The following is a 21,165-nucleotide window of genomic DNA, read 5'->3' as shown; positions in this document are numbered from 1 at the left end:
CTTTCTTCTAACTCTGGGCAGACACTGCCGGCCTGGTTCTGCACTGAATGAGCAAATTGGCGAAATTATGAAGCTCCTCTGTCTTCAAGCCCCGCCGAAGGAGGACGACAGGGTGGCAGGGGCAGAGCAGAGGCGGCGCAGGAAGCGCTGACCCCGAGCGAATGAATGAGTGAGTATTTGGGCGCTGGCAGCTGAGCCGACACGCTTTAGTGTCTGCTTAACATGGTTTAGCGTCGCTATCGGCTCATCTCGGCCCGGCTAGCGTTTCCAGCAGCCCCTGCAAATCCAATTTCGCCCTGAAGAGTCATGGTAGGCTCAGCGGCAGGAGGACAAGCCCAATCTAATTTAGGGTGGAATATGGCCGCATGTGGCAGAAGGTCCCCTCGGCTCCCCCTTTAGGCCGCTAACAGAAGCACATCGCCCTCCGAGGGGCCATCTAACGCTCCGCACCCAAATTACAGCTATGAATTACAGCAAACGGCGCGTGGATAATGCCCACTGCCGCTGCCATTTCGTCTGAGGGGGAGTGTGTGTGTGTGTGTGTGTGTGTGTAACAAAACGATTCGGCTTTTAGATACGGCCGTTCTGGACCGCGAGATTCTCTTTCATCTCAGCCATCTTTACTCCCGTCTCGCATGGACCCTCTAAGAAACGGCTCTCCGCTGCCTCAGCCTGAGTAAACACAAACAGACCAGCGGCCCAATTCAGTGGGCGCTCGTCTCTGAGGCCCCCTGAAACGGCTAATGGCTCTCAATCACTGACCCAACACAATAAGCCGGAAAACGAACCATCCCTCTACCCTCCTTCAGCGTACACTCCCCGGTCACTATTTACTCACCTGGCCTGTTAGTGAGCCGCTCTGCAGGTACAATAGGTCAGCAATGTAACAAACAATTATGCTGCCAACTCCGCTGAGCTACGCAAGATCACCGTTTTCCAAGTTAGATAAGAACCCAAAAACGACCAAATAGGCTGGACAGACATTAGTATTCCTAAACCACCAACTCAACTGTATCCCGTATTCCTAAATCACCAATTTAACAGCATTTCTAAATCAATTCAACCAGATGGCTAAAAGATCAAAATCAAATGTGTTTTGTATTCCTAGATCAATTCAATCACATTCCTAAACCAGCTCAATCACATTCCTAAACCAGTTCAATCACATTCCTAAACCATCTCAATCACATTCCTAAACCAGTTCAATCGCATTCCTAAACCAGTTCAATCGCATTCCTAAACCAGCTCAATCACATTCCTAAACCAGCTCAATCACATTCCTAAACCATCTCAATCACATTCCTAAACCAGTTCAATCACATTCCTAAACCAGTTCAATCACATTCCTAAACCAGTTCAATCACATTCCTAAACCAGTTCAATCACATTCCTAAACCAGCTCAATCACATTCCTAAACCAGTTCAATCACATTCCTAAACCAGTTCAATCACATTCCTAAATCACAGATTCAACAATATTTATTCCATACACCTAATTTATCATCAGTTCAATCATATTCTACATTTCTAAAGAATTCGAAACAATTACCAATATTTCTAAACAACATCTGAACTAAAGCCAAGCCAGAAATTACACACGAGCTAGAAAACTAAACGCTACGAAACAAAATAGTAAGAAACTACCAAACCAGAAATTACCAAACTAAAAATTACCAAACTACACTAAAAATGATCAAACTGTACAAAATCTATGCCCCACACCTCCTTCTCACCCCCAAATTAGTCCTGTTAATCGCTGTTGGCCAGGGGGCGCTATGGGGCTACAGGGTATTACACACCGTCTCTCCAGCCTCAAACACAGTGGACGCACTTAACGCACCGGAGTCTAATTTTGGCTCAATTCCTACGACTGACCGTACATTACAGTGTCTTTCTTAGAATTCTGTATAATCTGTCACGTGACGCGTGACTGTGCGTTCAGCAACGGCTGAAATGAGAAAATAAGGAAAACGTTCTAACTCAATCTTCTTTTCTCTCACCTGTTATGACGTGATCTGAGTAAGAAGCTGCCGGTGCTGCTGATGAGACACCAAAATGATGAATGAGGAATTTTCTTTGAGGTTTTGATGGAAATGTCAGAAGAGAGAAAATCGACTGTACATCTACAGAACATGCTGTGTATGACGTGTTGGAGCGGCTCCATGTGAACACACGGTGCTGCTGCTGTTGACTCTGAGTAAACGGTACCGCAGGTTTTCGGCGGGTTTTGTTTGACAGCGGTGGGTTTAAGCCGGTCCTGATGCTGCAGCAGCACTGACGCAGCAGGACAGGACGGAGGAGCTGCTGTCTTCGCTTTGCTCAGCTGTGGGCAGAATATTTCTCTATTCAGACTGACAGCTGTAATCCTATTACTGTCCTGCTTCTCTCGTTCCCTCCGAGGTCAATCGGTGGCCCCTCCGCTCCCCCGGCCGCTATATTACACCGTCTGTGCTCATTAATAAGTCTTCGGAGGGCATTAGCAGCTTATCGCCCCTCTCCTCGGACCACAAGACGAATGCTCAGGGAAGTGAGGGGACAGCTCTAATGACACACGATTGGTCATCCGGCCGTCGCTCAAACGAGCCCTGACCGCAGCCTCCCAGCCATGGCCATTAACGCTAATTCTGCTCTTTATTAGATTTCACCGTTTCTGACCAAAGAGAATACCAGCGCAGCACGGAGGACTGTAAAAGAGGAGAAACTGAAGACATTTTTATCTTCAACATTTTTCTGTTTTTGACAGAATTTGAAAACGCCTGTTGCCCTTTACGCTGTCTGTAAATCTGATGATGAACGGCCCCAAATTACTAGAAAAAACGTCTGTTTCCATTGACTTACATTAAAAGTGAAGCACGTTTGTTCTTTTTCCTCTTTTACATCCGACTTAAAGACTTCTCTCTTTAATACACATTTTTACCAGAAACGACACGGGCACCTCCCAGAAGATAATCACACGACGTACCAGAGGCATCATTCTGCAGCCACTTTTTGTTCAAGTTTAAATAAAAGCTGATAAATATTTTTTTTCCACCATGACGCCTCTTGTACATCGTCTTATTATCATCTGGGAGATGCCGGTGTCATTTCCGGTAAAAAAAAAAAAGCTAAATAAAACTTTAAGTGAAAATTTGCCAGGGTATGAATAATTTCGAGCTTCACTCTGTGTGTGTGTGTGTGTGTGTGTGTGTGTGTGTGTGTGTGTGTGTGTGTGTGTGTGTGTGTGTATATATATATATATACACAAACGGCGAGCTAGGTAGATAAGCAGAGACATATGTACAGAGAGGCTAAATCAGAGTAAGTGAGGCTGAGAGAGAGAAAGAGAGAGAGCGAGAGAGAGAGAGAGCGAGAGACAGAGAGAGAGAGACAGAGAGAGAGAGAGAGAGAGAGAGAGAGTGTAAGTGAGGCTGAGAGAGAGCGAGAGAGCGAGCGAGAGAGAGAGAGAGAGAGAGAGAAAGTGAGGTTGAGAGAGAGAGAGAGAGAGAGCGAGAGAGAGAGATTGAGAGAGAGAGAGCGCGAGAGAGAGAGAGAGAGAGAGAGAGAGAGAGAGAGAGAGAGAGAGGGAGAGCGAGAGAGAGAGAGAGAGAGAGAGAGAGAGAGAGAGCGCGAGAGAGAGAGAGAGAGAGCGAGAGAGAGAGAGAGAGAGAGAGAGAGAGAGCGCGAGAGAGAGAGAGAGAGAGAGAGAGAGAGAGAGAGAGCGCGAGAGAGAGAGAGAGAGAGAGAGAGAGAGAGAGGTTGAGAGAGGTTAAAGCAGAGCAGAGTGAGAGAGGTGGGTGTAGCAGTAGAGAATGAAGGGCTGTTAGGAATCATTACTGTCTCTTGTGTTCGGGTGAAAATGCTGCTGTAAGGCCGACTCCCTCTGTGGGGGGCCGGGCGCGAGCGGGGGGACACAAAGGCTCTCCCTCTGTGTTAGGCGTAATGACACAGTGGGGTCAGCCTGGCTTTGTGCACCACTTCACCTCCACACAGGAGGAGCAGGCTGGGACTACTGAGAGTCCGAAAGCAGAGAGGACCCAGCGTGGTCTGTCTCTCTCCCCGTCTCTCTCTCTCCCCGTCTCTCTCCCTGTCTCTCTCCCTGTCTCTCTCCCCGTCTCTCTCCCCGTCTCTCTCTCTCCCCGTCTCTCTCTCTCCCCGTCTCTCTCCCTATCTCTCTCCCTGTCTCTCTCCCTGTCTCTCTCCCTGTCTCTCTCCCTGTCTCTCTCCCCTGTTTCTCTCCCCGTCTCTCTCCCTGTCTCTCTCCCTGTCTCTCTCCCCTGTTTCTCTCCCCGTCTCTCTCCCTGTCTCTCTCCCCTGTTTCTCTCCCCGTCTCTCTCCCTGTCTCTCTCCCCTGTTTCTCTCCCCTGTCTCTCTCCCCGTCTCTCTCCCTGTCTCTCTCCCCTGTCTCTCTCCCCTGTCTCTCCACAGAGATCAGAGGTCACAGGAAGTGACCAAGAGAGAGAAAAGCAGCTGTGGAGCAAATTGATCACTTTTGATAGCAGGTCTGCAGAAGGGTTTCTGACAGTATCAGGGTCTATAAAAGAATATATAACAGTATCAGGGTCTATAGAAGGATTTCTAACAGTACGAGGGTCTACAGAAGGGTATATAACAGTATCAGGGTCTATAGAAGGATTTCTAACAGTACGAGGGTCTACAGAAGGGTATATAACAGTATCAGGGTCTATAGAGGATAAATTTGACTGTCAGGGTCTATAAAAGTAAAGATAATGGTATTAGCAATTAAGGACATTCTTCAGGGTCTATAGATATTATAGTATCAGGATCTACAAAACGATATATAACTGCATATAAAAGGATGTACAACTGCTTATCAGGGTCTGTAGAAGGATATATAAGAGGGTCTATAGAGGGATTTATAACAATATCAGGGTATATAGAAGGATATATGAATGTATCAGGGTATACAAAAGGATATGTAACTGGATATATAACTGCATGTAAAAGGACTAGAATGACAACAGTATCAGGGTCTAGAGAAATATAAAACACAGTCTGAGGACTATGAAGAGTATATAACGTCTATAGAGGGACAGAACACAGTACAGGGTCTGCAGATGTACATATTAACACTATCAGGGTGTATAGAAGGACTAATAACAGTATCAGGGTCTATAGAAAAATATAATACACTATAAGGGTCTACAGAAGGATGCATAATAATATCAGGGTCTGCAGTACAAGAATCTATAGAAGAATATGTAACACCATAAGGAGTCAGTGAAATAAAACAACATAATAAAAGTGCAGTTCATTAAACGCGGCTGTAGTCCGATGAAGGCGTGAAATAAATCAATAAATTACACGTTTTTAAACTTCAGTAAACTGCCTTTAAGTGATTGTGGTAACTGCCCGTCTCTCCTCTGGAGATCTTTACCTTTTTGGTGAGCGAGTCGTCCGAGTCTGGAGGCATACGAGTGGAAACGTGGAACATGACCTCCACGGTGGAGGTGGCAAAGTAAGGCGTGGTCAGGCCTGTGCTTTTATTCCTCTGCAGACCACCCATGAAGCCACAGTGACTCGTCAGGTTCACCTAAACACAGAAAGGTTGTAAAGATGCTTTAGACACATCTACTGTGTCCAGGACAGTGGTCACCAACCCTGGAGCTGGAGATCAACCTTGCTGCAGAGTGTAGGTCCAAATCTGCCACACCTGCTCCAGCTATCAACTTCTTCAGAAGTTCCTGACTGGCTGGATCAGATGCATTAGAGTTAGATACGTAGAGGGCAGCAGGTTAGATGCAGGACGGAAGAAGACTCAGCAGGAAAGCCGATCTCCAGGAGGAGGGTTGGTGACCAGTGTGCTAGGAATGGATCCGTTTCACAAGAGCAAATATATTCACAGCCAGATTCTTCTCAACTTCTGTAAAACCCCTTTTAGTTAAAGAAGCTGTTGACGCTGGAGAAGCATTCACATAAACTTTGCTCACTCAGCAGGTCAAAGAGGCCCAAATCCAATCTTTTACTTCACGTGTGACAGGTGTGTGTCTGTGTGTGAGCGTGAACAGATAAAACACACTGAATCTCACATTTTCAGTTCCGATTTGAGATGTTTTTCATATGGTACTCACATCCGATCTGCGGCAACGCGACTCGGTCTGACCAGCCAGATCGGAATTCCTGCAGCTTTTTCATCAATCCAACTTCACATTCATCACAATTTTGCGCTGCTGAGACTCAAACGTTTAGGCTGATGTTTCAGTACCAAGATTAGAAGAGACTCATCCAAAACCCTCCGAGTTGGAAAGGATTTCGAAAGAAATGTCCGAGGAGAACGAGGCTGCAGCGTCAAAGGACAGTTAAAAGTCTGAAAGCACAGTTTAAAGAGTCCGAGGATGTGAACCAAAGAAGTGACCACGGCCTTTTTACAGAGAGCTTCTGGGCGATGAGCCCAGCTGTCAGTCAGTGAAGCTTCATGGTGGCTCCTGTGATGCTGGTGAAGATGAAGCTGATCCCCCGGGAGCGACTGGCGCTCGTTGGCGGTTGTGATTGTTCACCTCTGGATGAGCCGCGTGACGCTCAGGTCTTTTGAGCATGAGGGTCAGTTTAGGAGCCGATCTGTTCAGACTGTCGCATAGAGACCACATTTAAAGACGATCTGAGCAGCCAGAAAAAAAATAAATAAATAAATAAAAAATCGGTGAGAAAATCCGATTTGGGCTCCTGCTACCTGCTGTGTGAATGAAGCTTTAGAGTCAAATTAACTTGACAGTTTGGCAAAAATCACCCAAATGAACTGTTTTAAACTATTTGCTGAGATGATTTCAGAATTCCAACAAGGCGTTTCAGGCAGCTGGGAAAAGTGGTGTCTACCCTCTGGAGGGGAGGCTGAGCTTTGCAGAGTGTTTTACATTGACAAAAAGCTACGGAACACACTAAAGGGGAAAACTGGAAGAGCACAATAGGTCCCCTTTAATGTATCTTGTTTGGTCAGTTTTGTGTGTATGACGAGTGACCGATTTGACATTTTACCTCCCAGCCCAGTCCAGACACGAAGTCCTCGTACGCTTGACTCCCGCTGGTGTTGGACAGAATGGAGTGTTTATCCTCCTGACCCTCGGCCACGTAAAACACAGCAATCTTGTGAGTCTCGCGACTGAAAAGAGGAGAAAATCAAATCTAAGCGAGCTGAGAGCCGAAACACTGGGGTTCAAAATATAATACACATTACAAAATTAGACAGATGAGTAAAAATATTTGGAATATATTTAAATTCAATGTATTTCAAAGTAGATTTAAAAGCTACAGAAGGATGTTTTATTCAATTTTTCAAGTATTTTGATAAAGAAGTTATAATAGGATAAATTATATACTGCAAGTCTCTATTCGTAATATATATTTTCTTATTTGTCTTGAGATTTCATCACTACTTTTGAACGACTACACGTTCTGGATATTGATTTAGCTAGAACATCATTTTGGATATTAACGTTATTCATGTTCTACTACTTTCTCTTTCCGGGATTTTCCGCAGCTCTAAAAATCTTTCATTTTTATCGAGTCAGTTGGAACGTGCGCTGAAAGTCGTGCAGGACTGACACGTCAGAATTACTTCACACGTCTATCTGCAACCAAATTGGTTTCGCGTCACTGAAAACATTGATTCCAAACTGCGGAACCGTTTACAGTCGAAATGAAACAGGACACCGGGCGCGCCGTCTCTCCTCGGGCGGCAGAAGGAACCCTGTGTTTTCAGTTTGCAGCCTCACCACTGCCTGGAGTCCAGGTTCTTCAGCTCCCTCAGCAGCTTCTCGTTTTTTTTCAGCAGGTGGAAATTGCTCCTGTGGAGAACAGGTTAGCACATGTGAGAAGCACAGCGAGAGCAGGGGAACGTTCTAGAACTGCCTGTCCTTACATGGTGGGGTTTCTTTTGGTGAAAGTGACCGCCAGTTCAATAAACAACACCAAGGGGGCGGAGGGGGAGGGGGGGGGTGGGGTGGGGGGCAGCTCCCACGTCTTTATCAGAGAGACACACATAGCGTTTTATAAAGATCAGATGGGAACAGAGCACTGGTGCTTCTAGGGGACTGAACAGATGATTCCCAGTCACTGGCACTGGGAATACTTAAATACAGAATTAAAATGGGAATTTCACTGTGACACTTAACCCTTGAGAGTCTTGGATTATTTTAAATATTTTTGATTTTATACTAAAAACGTTTCACAAACCAATCTTTACTGTTTACTGTGACTTCTCAGCATCACCTACACGACCTGAATTGGCCGCAGCACACTGGACCCAAAAAACACACGAAACACATCAGATCAGATTTGGAAAGTGATTCAGACACTTCTTCCGTTTCTTCATGGGACAAAAACAATGATGAAGATATTAAGACATTGAGATAAAAGCTACGCCAACCTCCTTTCCTCTAGAACACCTTTAGATCCCACTAGGAAACCATCAAATGCATTTAGAATCAGCCACTGGTCACCTATGACCTGAAAGTGCACTGGTCAGCCTTTACACTCTGATATCAACCCATTATGAAAAGCCAAAACACATTACAGCACCATCAGGAACCAACTTACTTACATACGTCCTTACAAACGTACCTACTTATATACTCATTTACTTATGTACTTACAAATGTACTTACTCACTAATATGCCTAATATTCACTAATATGCCTAATATTCATTAATATGCCCCATTTTGGGGGCAGTCGTGGGCTGGAGGTCAGGGATCTGGCCCTATAACTGGAAGGTTGCCGGTTCGATCCCCAGAGCCGACAGCCCATGACTGAGGGGTCCTTGAGCAAGACACCTAACCCCCAACTGCTCCCCGGGCGCCGTGGATAGGGCTGCCCACTGCTCTGGGCAAGTGTGCTCACTGCCCCCTAGTGTGTGTGTTCACTAGTGTGTATGTGGTGCTTCACTTCACAGACGGGTTAAATGCGGAGGTGGAATTTCCTCGTTTGTGGGATCAAAAAAGTATCACTTACTTACTTACTTACTTACTTACTCACGTAAGTACTTACAAATGTACTTATATACTCATTTACTTACAAAAGTACTTACTGATATACTTATTCACTTACATATGTACTTTCTTACTTACGTACTGACTTAGATACTTATGTATTTGTAGCATTGTATTTACTTCTAAAAATAAATAAAAGAAATAAACAACAACATCAGAGGGCGAAAAGAACGCCGACTCCCTCAGACGCCGACTCCCTCAGCCCTCTGGCAGAGCGGGGCCGCTGATCGCTCATTAAGAGAAAGCTCTTAATTATCCGTCGCTTTGTTTTTCTCACAGATTCAGGTAAAAAAAAGAAAAAAAGAAAAACTGACCAGCGGTGAAAACACGGCGGCTGCGTGATGAAGCGAGAGAAAGCGAAAAACAAACCCACGCGCAGACGCACGGCTCATCTCTCCGCCGCCGCGGCTGAATGCGGCTCCGTGGAATAATGTGAGATAATGTAACAGACTTTCTCCCGCCTCCCTCCTCGGCCGCGCGGCCGCGTGAGTCATGCGTAAAAGCCACACGATGCCGTCTAAAAGGACTTTTTTGTTTCGTGCTCTTTTTTCCCCTTTGAGTAGGGGCCTCTTTATTAGCTTGTTGCAATGTAATGGTCTTCATTTTGCCCATTGAAAGTGAGCCATTTGAGAGGCGCATGCGGGGACGGTGTGAAAGAGGCATTAGCGCGCCGCTCCCGTTCACAAAGCAGCGGCGGATTGCGACGCCTTATAGTCTCTGACCACGGATAAATGATACATGAATGCCTGGAGAGCAAAAGCAGGACAATTCCTCATTAAAGGACCCCCACGCATTCTCCTTCAGCTCTAATAACCCCACAGCCAGACTCTAAAGGTAGCAGCCCTTTTATTTTCGGCGCGGAATGAAAGGCGACGCTGCAGCGCGGGAGATGACAGGACCCTCGAGAATTAATCTGCCGTAAGAGACCTGTTAAAGATGCTTTTTTTTTGTTGATAACAATGGAAAAACAATCCCCCCCACCACCCCCCCACCCCCGGACCATGTATATGATGCCCTTACATTACTGAGACGCAAAAAAACAAGCTCCATCTGCCAATTATTCATAATCTGAAAATATTCAGCCATTTCAGATAATATCATCTAATAATCAGGAGGAGACGGTCCGTCATGAGTCGACGGAGACACGCAGGAGGAAAGGACTGTGGGTAGGAGCGAAGTGCAGCTAATGAGATGATGAGTGAGGGGAAAAAGTGCTGATTGCTTTAAGCTGATTACAGGAGCTCAGCAGAATCAGACAAACAGGGAAACAGGATGTTTACACCCCTTATCTGATTCCAACAACAGCCCCGCGCCCGGACGCGCCAATCTGGGCTCTGCTCCGATCCGGGAACACGGAGGCGTGAGATACACCGCTGTAAAATGTCAGCAGTGGAATCGTTCATTATGGACTTCTTTCTAAAGGGGAGCTCCACCAATCTTTCAGAATTTGCATAGACGGTTAAGATGTGAATAAAGTCGGTGTTTTATTTCCGTCTGTCGGGATGTTCTCAGGGCAGAAATCCGAAAACAGAAGTCTTTAACCGGAAGGCTAAAACATATACACATATTTTATGTCTTAAATGTGCCCTTTTTCCAATTTATTGCTCTTGTGGGACCAAAATGGGAACTTTACAGGAGAAGGAAAAACCTGCTGGACTTCTAATGTAAGTCAGTGGAACCAGACGTCGTTCCAGGTGATTTCGGGTCGTGTCATTTGGTCTGTTCTTCATTCGTGTAAAGAGCAACAGGTAGTCAAAAACTGAAAAACAACAAAAATGGAAATACGAGGTTTTGTTCCCAAAACAGCCATTTGCTAAATTTAGTTGTTGCACATGGAGGCTTAAAGGAAATATCTCTGACTTTTCAAACTTCCTGCATAATTAAATGGTTAAAATGTAAACCGTCTGTTTTATTTCTACTGGTCAGCACACGTCCACTGCACAGATCGGAAAAAATCAATCTTGCTAATAGAGAGTACTTTAGGTCTTAAATGCGACTTCTTTCTGTTTAACTTAAATACAGTTGTGACACATGAATGGCTTAAAGGGGAATATCACTGTTTTTAATTTCCTGTATAATTAAATTCTATTCTATATTCTAGTTAAGATGTAAACAGAGCGGATCAGGGCGGTTCGGTGTGAAACGCTCTGTTCTAAATAAACTGACCGGGTCAGAACTGTTCACAGTGGTGGTGATAGGAACCAGACGTCATATTATAGAAACTCCCTTTGAAGTCTTTAATCCTAACGGAAAATCTCACAAAGTCAAGACACAATATGTTTCCAAAAGTATTCGGTCGACTGGCTTCACACGCAAATGAACTTGAGTGACATCCCATTCTTAGTCCATAGGGTTTAATATGATGTCGGCCCACCCTCTGCAGCTATAACAGCTTCAGCTCTTTTGGGAAGGCTTTCCACAAGGGTTAGGAGTGTGTTTATGAGAATTATGGGAATCCCCCTCCACCAAACTTTACACTCGGCACAGTGCAGTCAGACAAGTACCGTCTCCTGGCAACTGCCAAACCCAGACTCGTCCATCGGATTTCCAGACCGAGAAGCGTGATTGGAACCCTCTGTTTTGTTAGCCTATGTGCCTCCACACATATTGTATTGTATTGTGATAGTGTGTGTTGAAAAACAGGACAAACTCTCATAATGTACACTTAGATGGACAAAGGATTGGGACACGTCCACCTCACACCTACAGGGGCTTATATGAATTCCATTCTAAATCCATAGGCATTAATATGCAGCTGATCCTCCTTTGCAGCTAAAACAGCTTCCACTCTTCTGTGAATCTTTTTACAAGATTTTGGAGAGTGTCCGTGGAAATTTCTGCCCATTCGTCCAGAAGAGCATCTGTGAGGTCAGACGCCGATGTTGGACGAGAGGGTCCGGCTCACAGTCTCCATTCTAGTTCAGTCCAAAGGTGTTTGATGGGGTTGAGGTCAGGGCTCTGTGAGGGTCAGTCAAGTTCCTCCACCCCAAACTCACCTAGTCAGGCTTTTATCGAGCTGCTTTGGTCTCTGGATCTCAGTCACACTGGAACAGAAAAGGTTCTACCCCAAACTGTTCCACAAAGTTGGAATCGTAAAGTTGTCCAGAACGTCTTGATGCTGAAGCTTTAAGATTCCCTTCACTGGAACTCAGGGTTCTAGACCAACCCCTGAAAAACAGCCCATATCATCATCCCTCCTCCACCAAACTTTACAGCTGGCACAGTGCAGTCAGGCAGGTAACGTCCTCCTGGCATTCGCCAAACCCAGACTCGCCCATCAGACTGACAGATAGAGAAGCTGATTCGTCACTCCACAGTACACGGCTCCAGAGTCCAGTGGCGGCATGTTTACATCCACTTGTAAGTAAAGGATGTAGATGAAACACCTGGACTCAGTAATTAGGGGGTGTGTCCCAATACTTTTGTCCATATAAGTGTATGTCTGGCAGGAATCTGCCAAGCCAGAATGTTTGAACTGACCGGTGACTTTGTGTCCGACCACCACAGAGTCAACAGCTAATCGTGGACAGCAGAGGAGACTGAGATGCTTTACCTCCCCTTTACGTGTTACTGTATTGTCTTGCTCAATTACACCTCAGTCATGGACTGTCGGCCCTAGGGATCGGACCGGCAACCTTCCGATAACACGGCCAGTTCCCTAACCTCCAGTCCACGAGGTTAGGGAACTGGCCCTGTGACCGGAAGGTCGCCGGTCCGATCCCTAGGGCCGACAGTCCATGACTGAGGTGTCCTTGAGCAAGACACCTAACCCCCAACTGCTCCCTGTGCGCCGTGGATAGGGCTGCCCACTGCTCTGGGCAAGTGTGCTCACAGTGTGTGTTCACTAGTGTGTATGTGGTGTTTCACTGCACGGATGGGTTAAATGTGGAGGTGGAATTTCCCCGTTTGTGGGATTAAAAAAGTATCACTTCTATCATATCTTTATGTTACTGTAAGCCGTCTTTGCCTGAGACTCAACTGCTCGTCTGCTATGGCGCTTGAGAAAGCACACTCACGGTACGAGACCACCAGGACAGGATGGGCTGTCGCTATAGCGCCCCCCCCCCCCCCCCCCCCCCCCCCCCCCCCCCCCCTTTGTAACGCTGCCTTATGAAATGCGTCATAACACATTTTGGAACCAAACTACACCGAAACCCTGTCTGTGCAGCTCAAAGCTTGGGCGAAATACATTTCAGGCCTTAGAGAGTCGCATCCCTGGTAACTGTCTGACCAGTAAAACGTCTGCTGAGCGCTTTGGTAGAGACACCAATACTTCACTGCTAAACTCCCGAGTCTGTGATTCGGCACACGCAGCATCCAACACGGCGAATGTGTATGTACGTATCTGAGCGTTCGTGCTCTCACCTCTTCTCCCAGGAGTTCATGCCCAGGATGTTGAGCAGCAGTCTGCAGTAGTAGAAGGCGGACTGCGGCCGCTGCGGGCTCGGCTCTGGCTGCCCTGCTGCTCGCATGTGGATATCGTCTCCGCGGTGGCAGCTGAACTCCCGCTCCTCGGTGCTCTGCTTCAGGATGGCGTTGATGACGTCGTTCTCCTGCTTCTCGGAGACGCAGACGGGCGGCGGGGCCGGGATGTTGAGGGGCGTTCCCGTGCGCTGGAGGCACTCTGGGCTGGAGTAGCCGAGGTACTGCAGCATTTCGTCCAGCGCGTCCTGCCCGTCCTGCAGGGAGTCCCAGCCGGGGACGGCCTCGCGACACCGACGCTTTGCCAGCGGGGCCATCAGTTCCAAAACAGCCCCTTCATCCACTGCCTCCTCCTGCTCGTCCAGCAACTGTGGCAGGGAAACACACGGGAAGAAATGCGTTCATTTACACAGCTGTATATGATGCTGAACTCTCAGAGCTCGTTATTTGTAAGAAAGCAGCGTCTGAACATTAAATGAACCCATTTCACACACTGGTACGGAAACCAATCAAAGAACATCAAACATTTCCAGGAACCTACATCTGTTTTCTTTCTAATCAGGTGAATCTCGTTCTCGCAGGCAACCAGAAAATCTTCTGAATAACGTTCCAGTGACCAATAAACGGCCGATGTATTTCACCTGGGTATAAACTGGGTCCTAATCCTGGGTGACGCTTCCGTACGCGTTCTCCTGACCAATCACAAGGCTGCATCTCTTGCCCCGCCCACACACAACAGTTTCAGAGTCAGAGAAGCTTAGTGAGCTAAAGCTAACCTAGTATAACCACAAGCTAGCGAGCTTCTCACCACCAGCGTAGTTCATTTGTCCGTCTGACCGCACGTCTGTGACGTTTTCGCTCATTTAGTATCGCATAAAAGCTGGATAACGATTTTAGTTCTGCATGAGGGGCGGAGCAGGCTAGGAGTGCTGGACAGAGAGCTGTCAATCAAGCTGCTAATTAGCCACGCCCCCCAGTTTTCGGACAGGTCTGATCAGCTGTTTTTAAGATGTTTTATTATATTTAGATCCTGTATTTTTATGGAAGCTTTGCTGGATGTTTAGTCTAACGCTCATGTTTAATATAAAACAGGCATATTAAATATTTTCCTCCGGAGCTTTAATGGATCAGAACTGATTATTTAAATACCGATCAAACCAAACCTTTTTTAAAAGGGTTCAATACAGGGTTACCTGCCTGTAACAATGGAAAAACCCTTTTTGGTGCTATACAGAACCCTTTTCACGTTCTCCATTAATCTGATGAACCATTTCACGATGCAAAGGGTTTGCTGAGTGTTCATGGTTCTTTATAGAACCTTTTTCTTTACTAAAGAACCCTTGAAGAACCATCTTTTACGAGCTGCGAGACAGACTCTGGGATGATTTCAACGCAGTTCCAAATATCAAACGTTTTGGTTGAACCGGGAGGAGTTTTCGTTGAACAGAGAGGGATTTCAGTTGTACTGGGAGGAGTCTCCTTTGAACTGGGAGGGGTTTGGGTTGTACTGGGAGGGGCTTTGATGGTACCGGGAGGGGTTTGGGTTGTACTGGGAGGGGTTTTGATGGTACCGGGAGGGGTTTGGGTTGTACTGGGAGGGGTTTTGGTGGTACCGGGAGGGGCTTTGATGGTACCGGGAGGGGTTTGGGTTGTACTGGGAGGGGTTTCGGTTGTACTGGGAGGGGTTTCGGTTGTACTGGGAGGGGCTTTGGTGGTACCGGGAGGGGTTTGGGTTGTACTGGGAGGGGTTTGGGTTGTACTGGGAGGGGTTTCGGTTGAAAATGCATCTTTGAGAGACAAACGCTGCTATAATGTGGCTCAAGTGCATCTCAGTTCACCTCCTGAAGTGGTCTAAATGATCAGATTTGCATCTGTTTTACATCTTTATTGCGTCCACACTTGCATTTTTATGCGGCCTCATCCAGAAATAACCTTAATACTCAAGACGCATGCAGTGACCAAATGTAAACAAGGTCTAAATAGCTTAATATGTATCTGTATGTATTAAATAACTAATTACGTATCTGAGATAAATCAACAGGCTAGAAGCTCCACGCACCTCCCCGTTCTCCTGCTCCCTCGGCATCTCCATGTTCTCCTGGTTTTCCTCACTCTCCTCCTCCTCTTCTCTCTCCACAGACTCTTCCTCCGAGTCATGCTCTCTGTCGCCCCCTGCAGGCCCAGAGAACGCGGTGTGGAAGTGAACAGGCTGGCTGGGCGCCGCGCAGTGAGGCGGTCCGTACAGCACGGCCGAGTCCCATGAGTGTTTACCCGAAATGTCCCTGACGACGACCCGTACGCAGGCGCTGGCGGACGTGAGGCCGGCGGCCATGCCCCCCCCAGGCAGGCCATCCTGCGCCCGGATCTGCAGGCAGGACAGCAGCGTGGTGCCATTCAGCACGAAAAACTGCAGGTTGGGCGTGTGGAAGAGCTCGGGCGCGAGGTCGCTGCTGTCGCAGTACGGGTTGTCCTGGTTCTCACAGACCTGACTGGTCAACGTGGCCGGACCCCCGCTCATGGGGTAATGACCCAGGTGATTCACCAGGTGGGAAATGACTGTACGAGCTGCAATGGAGACCAGACCCTGCTGGACACGGCTCCTCACTGCAGAGAGAGAGAGAGAGAGAGAGAGAGAGAGAGAGAGAGAGAGAGAGAGAGAGAGAGAGAGAGAGAGAGAGAGAGAGAGAGAGAGAGAGGGAGGGAGGGAGGGAGGGAGGGAGGGAGAGAGAGAGAGAGAGGGGGAGAGAGAGAGAGAGAGAGAGGGGGGGGGGGGTTGTAAGGAGGTATAAATTAATGTGAAAAAGAGGAAGAGAGAGTGAGAAAGAGGGGAGGGAGGGCAAGAGAGGCTAAGAGTTCCTTTGAGGGGTCTCATGCTGCCCCAGTGCAGCTTCAAATGTTTAAAAATTTTAAATAGTAATTAAAACTTCAAGATTTCTACAAATTACAGTGGCTGAGATGTTGGTGTTGATTCAAAGAAGTGCCTTAAGAAAGGAAATCTTCATTCTTCATCCCAAAGATTATGAAATTCAAATAACTTCTGAAGAATGATCTTTTCTTAAGAATAATTCTAAGAAGAAGTGGCAATGAGCCCCCTGAATAAAAAAATGCTCACCCTCCGTGTTTAAGGTGGTAGTAACTGCAGGTTCCTGCAGATGGCGCTGCACGAACATGATTGGTCTATAAACACCTGCGGGGTGTGCGAAGGGATTCATAGATTGAGAAAAGGTGGTACAGTGCAGCAGATGCCCCTTTCTATGTGTGGAAAACGGGTCACAAAGCAGGTGATAATGACTGGAGTGACCGTATTTGGGCGCAGTGTGAAGGAAGCAGTGTGAATTTGCAGATGTATCGAAGTGTACGGTCATACGGACTGACCAGCTGCGGCCAAAACCCCGGTCTGCAGGAAATTCTCATCAGAACTGTGGATTAAAGACGAAACCGATGGACAGGGACCGCCAGCGTGTTGCACGGCTTATGAATGAAATTCGCTTCGCTTTCAGACAAGACCTGTCAATACAGGTTCCTCACAACCAATCTCTGAAAGAGCCTCCGCAGGGAAGCCGGTTTCATTCAGGAGCCGTGAAACACGCGGCAGTCCCTGTCCATCAGTTTCGTCTTTTGGCCACAATTCTGACAATTTTTTTGACAATTGCATTTGAGAACATTCTTATGAACGTCTTGGTGTTTGTCTTAAGAACCTTAACAAGTTTTTTTTATGATTAGACCCCTGGGGTCTCTACGCCTACAGAGCACATGTATTCATTTTATTTCCAAAGATAAGTTAAGCTCAGCCCAATGCCGGACACGAGTTACAGCGGGAATGCGTCCCTAGTACTGACCAAGAACACGGACTACGTACATGTTTCAGTGTAAAATTACAGAGTGCAAGCTGCTCCTGCAGCACAGGGGGGCAAACCCTCCCTACTCGGAGAGGCGGTGCATTTTGGAAGATAATGTTTGAATACATTTAAATATTTGAACAAACAAGCTGAGCTGAGTCTCCTACAGGCTTTTCTCCGTAATCAGCCTCTCCGGTGCCCTGAGCTTGCATGACCTCCAGCTCTGTGGAGTCTAAATGGAACCTGGCAGAGCTCCAAACAGGCTTCAGTGAGTCCTCAGGACGGCAGAAACGCGGCACCAAGGCTGGTGGTAATAGGTGAGGGAGAGGCATGCCGTACCGAAAGCCGGGCTGATTAGGGGCTGGTTTGCGGCCGGCTGGGCCACTGCGGGCCCCCGCTGTTCCCTCGCTCAGAAAACGAGTGCAGGAATTAAAGCAGCATGGGGCAGAGAGAGACGGAGACGGAGAGACGCACAGACATCAGACTGAGCTCATTCTACTCCCTCACTCACCTGCCCTGCCGCGGCTACTTAGCTTAATGGCATGCAAGGACGGAGGACTGGCCGAGAGGACGAGAGACACTCTGAGTGAATGTATAGGTGCCAAACAGGGAACAGGTACCTATATTCAGGCTAAGAGGTGAAACGTCTGCGCCTTGCTCTTCAACATAGTCAGTAAATGAGCAGCTTGACTCTTTCAGTTCTCCATGAACATTAAAGGTGATCTAGACCAGGGGTTCTCAACCTTCTCGAGGGTGGGGTTCTCACCCCACGAGGTGGACATGGACTGCGATTTCACTGAAAATCCACTGACGTCCACAAAAGAGGAAGTGTTTGGTCCGTCTAGTTTTGAGGGATTTTGCAGTTCATGAGAAATAACCAAAGCTCATTCCACTCACTGGGCGTCGTCACAGTTAACGAGGATCAATTTTGCCTGATTTCTGCTTCTTTGTCATCAGTTTGACTTTAACCACTCAGGTCGCTGATGCTCCGCCAGATACATGCTCTGAAACTCTGAGTTGAAATCAAATGCGTATCTTCTCTATAGTTTTACTGCTCATCTCCTGTTTTTAAAGAGTCGAGTCAAAGTTTATTTATATCGCGCTTTTTACAACAGGTGTTGTCACAAAGCAGCTTTACAGGAAAATCAGGGTCTCAGTCCCCATGAGCGTCGCCAGCGGTGACAGCGGAAGGAAAATTTCCCTAAGAGTAAAAGGAAGGAACCTTGAGAAGAACCAAGACTCAAAAGGGGAACCCACCCTTAGTATAAAATATAAGAATAAGAAAGGGGTAAAAACAGGTGGAGCAGTGGTTAATTAGACAGTAGTTTAGGCAGCAGCAGCAGGAGATCCAGGCACTGAAAACACTGACTGTACGGCGCTGCTGAGCCTCTAGAGAAGAAGGAGAGTCATCTCTACTGATTAACTCCCTCGTTTGATCACAGAGCGCGTTTCCGTCAGCAGTGAACTGAACCGGGTTTGTTCGAAGTGGACCGAGAACCGGACCGGGTTTCTGCTGGACCGGTTCAGCTGTGTGCTGCAGACCCCAATATGGGTGGAGTGCTTGCCCGTGTTGAAACAGACTGCATTACAGAAGAAGGTGTGATGAGTCCTCACCAAACAAAGCGCCTGAGAAACGTCTCCGTCTCCGTCTCGCTGTCCGCACCTCGAGCCCGCGGGTGTGTCGTCCTAGACCGATGATCTTTAATTAGCCGCTACTGCGACGCTTTTATTTGTACATCTTTATTAATATTTTTATTAGTTAAGCTATAAAAGGTTTAATTCTCAGTTTTAATTACAAAGTTAATCTTTTTTATGATTTAAAGTGCCATTACCAGCCTACTGTGAATTACTGCCTCATTCTGAGCACCGGCTCACGGACCACTAGAGGGGGATTCACGGGCCACTGGTGGTCCACGGACCACAGGTTGAGAAACCCTGATATGACATTTTAAACAACAATACAGCAGCAAACAGCTATTTTCTATGTACAGTTACAGTGTCCTGATCAGAGAATGAAGCCCCGCCCCCTGCATGTTAGCCCCGCCCTGCATGCACTCCTCACATTTTGTTTTGCCCTCCCCAGACAGTGACCACCTCACACAGCACCGCACCTGCAGCACTTAAGGTGGAACGGGACAATTCAAACAAGAAGCTGGGCCGCCTGAATGTAGTCTTACCTGCTGCACCTTTTAAGGTGGAACGGGACAATTCAAACAAGAAGCTGAGCCGCCTGAATGTAGTCTTAACTGATGCACCTTTTAAGGTGGAACGGGACAATTCAAACAAGAAGCTGAGCCGCCTGAATGTAGTCTTAACTGATGCACCTTTTAAGGTGGAACGGGACAATTCAAACAAGAAGCTGAGCCGCCTGAATGTAGTCTTAACTGATGCACCTTTTAAGGTGGAACGGGACAATTCAAACAAGAAGTTTAACTGTTGCACCTTGAACACTCAGATAAGCCTTTGCATGATTAAAGCATCACGCATCATGAAATGGTTCTTCAGCCTGGGGTCCTGCCTGACATTGTAATAGAAGAACCCTTTTTGGTGCTATAGACGCCTTTTTTAGAAAGGTTCTATATAGAACCATATTCTTTACTAAAGAACCCTTGAAGAACCACCCTTTTTTTAAGTGCGCACTCTGGAATAAAGGCCTTTTTGGACGATAAACTAACTCAAGTATGTGTATAACTGACGGTATCTTGAACACGGGCGGTGAAAAGGTGTCGTTTTATTTGCCCTCTGTTCGGGGTTCGTACAGAAGAAGGGAAATGAAAAATGAAGTAAGTTGTGATATGAAGATGAGGAAGAGGAGGTGGAAAGACTGTTACCCTCAGTGACGGGCTGCAGTTTGGAGGATCTTTCGGAGTCGGGCGAGTGCAAAGGCTCCGGCTCCTTTAAGCCCTCCAGCAGCAGGAACGGGTCGTAATCTGGACTGCTGAGGTCCGACAGACTGAGAGGGAAATAGCGCGGGTTGCTGAAACTCTGAGCGCCGTACACGCAGCCGTGCAGCACCTGGGACACAGAGAGGGGGGAAACAACAGCGCGTTAGAGTTACAACAGCAAGGCCCTCTGATAACAACAACGCAGACAACTGTTCTTCCTGTTCTTCCCTTCACAAACACTAAACACACTGGGGTGCTTAACCTTCACAGGCGCGCATTACGTTTAACCCTTAATGCACAGGGGTTTAAACCTTTAATACAGGGATGCCTAACCTGTTAATATGTGGGTGTTTAACCCTAAATGCACAGGTCTTTAACTCTTAATGCATGGATGTTCAACCCGTAAATGTGGGGGGTTTAACCCTCAAATGCTTTAACTCAATGCACAGGTGTTTCACCCTTAAATGCATGGATGACTAGCCTTATATGTTCAGGTAATTAAAATCACTGAAATTCCTGAGTGATTAACTCTTAAATTCAGGTGTGTTTCTCTTTGGTTCCTCAGACCAGCGCTCAGATCTCACACCAACTCATGTAAAACATCTCCATTGTTTTACTGAATTTACAGACTGACTGATATTTGATGGGGGAGGGGGGGGGGGGTGTTGAGGTCACAGGTTGCTAACATATACATTAAAGTACTAAGGTAACTTTCTTTTAGCAGCTCAAACCTTATAGATGGCGCTGAGGACGGACTTATCCGCCTTGTCTTTCTCCTGGACCAGGGTCTGGACCGGCTGCAGCAGAGTCTTTGGAGGAAGAGCCATGACCCAGTCCAGTAGACACAGCAGCAGAGAGACCACCAGCTACAGAGAGAGAGAGAGAGAGAGAGAGAGAGAGAGAGAGAGAGAGAGAGAGAGAGAGAGAGAGAGAGAGAGACAGACAGAGAGACAGAGAGACAGAGAGAGAGAGACAGACAGAGAGAGAGACAGAGAGAGAGAGAGACAGAGAGAGAGAGAGAGACAGAGAGAGAGAGAGA

General features: G+C 47.0%; 1 protein-coding gene across 6 annotated transcripts in view; it reads right to left on the bottom strand.

The window, feature by feature from the left end:
• ralgapa1 (Ral GTPase activating protein catalytic subunit alpha 1) overlaps positions 1 to 21,165 on the bottom strand; it is a 203,763-nt gene that overhangs the window by 47,942 nt on the left and 134,656 nt on the right. For all 6 annotated transcript variants that reach the window (XM_037541859.1, XM_037541862.1, XM_037541863.1 and 3 more), the window contains 7 exons: positions 20,858 to 20,992; positions 20,073 to 20,256; positions 15,462 to 16,006; positions 13,346 to 13,770; positions 7,707 to 7,778; positions 6,970 to 7,093; positions 5,375 to 5,530 (listed from right to left, as the gene is read on the bottom strand). In XM_037541859.1, coding sequence (XP_037397756.1) covers positions 5,375 to 5,530; positions 6,970 to 7,093; positions 7,707 to 7,778; positions 13,346 to 13,770; positions 15,462 to 16,006; positions 20,073 to 20,256; positions 20,858 to 20,992 — 1,641 coding nt within the window. The remainder of the gene's footprint in view (positions 1 to 5,374; positions 5,531 to 6,969; positions 7,094 to 7,706; positions 7,779 to 13,345; positions 13,771 to 15,461; positions 16,007 to 20,072; positions 20,257 to 20,857; positions 20,993 to 21,165) is intronic.

Source organism: Pygocentrus nattereri, chromosome 10, assembly GCF_015220715.1.
Source record: "Pygocentrus nattereri isolate fPygNat1 chromosome 10, fPygNat1.pri, whole genome shotgun sequence".
Lineage (NCBI taxonomy): Eukaryota > Metazoa > Chordata > Actinopteri > Characiformes > Serrasalmidae > Pygocentrus > Pygocentrus nattereri.
This window is presented reverse-complemented; position numbering and strand designations above follow the sequence as displayed.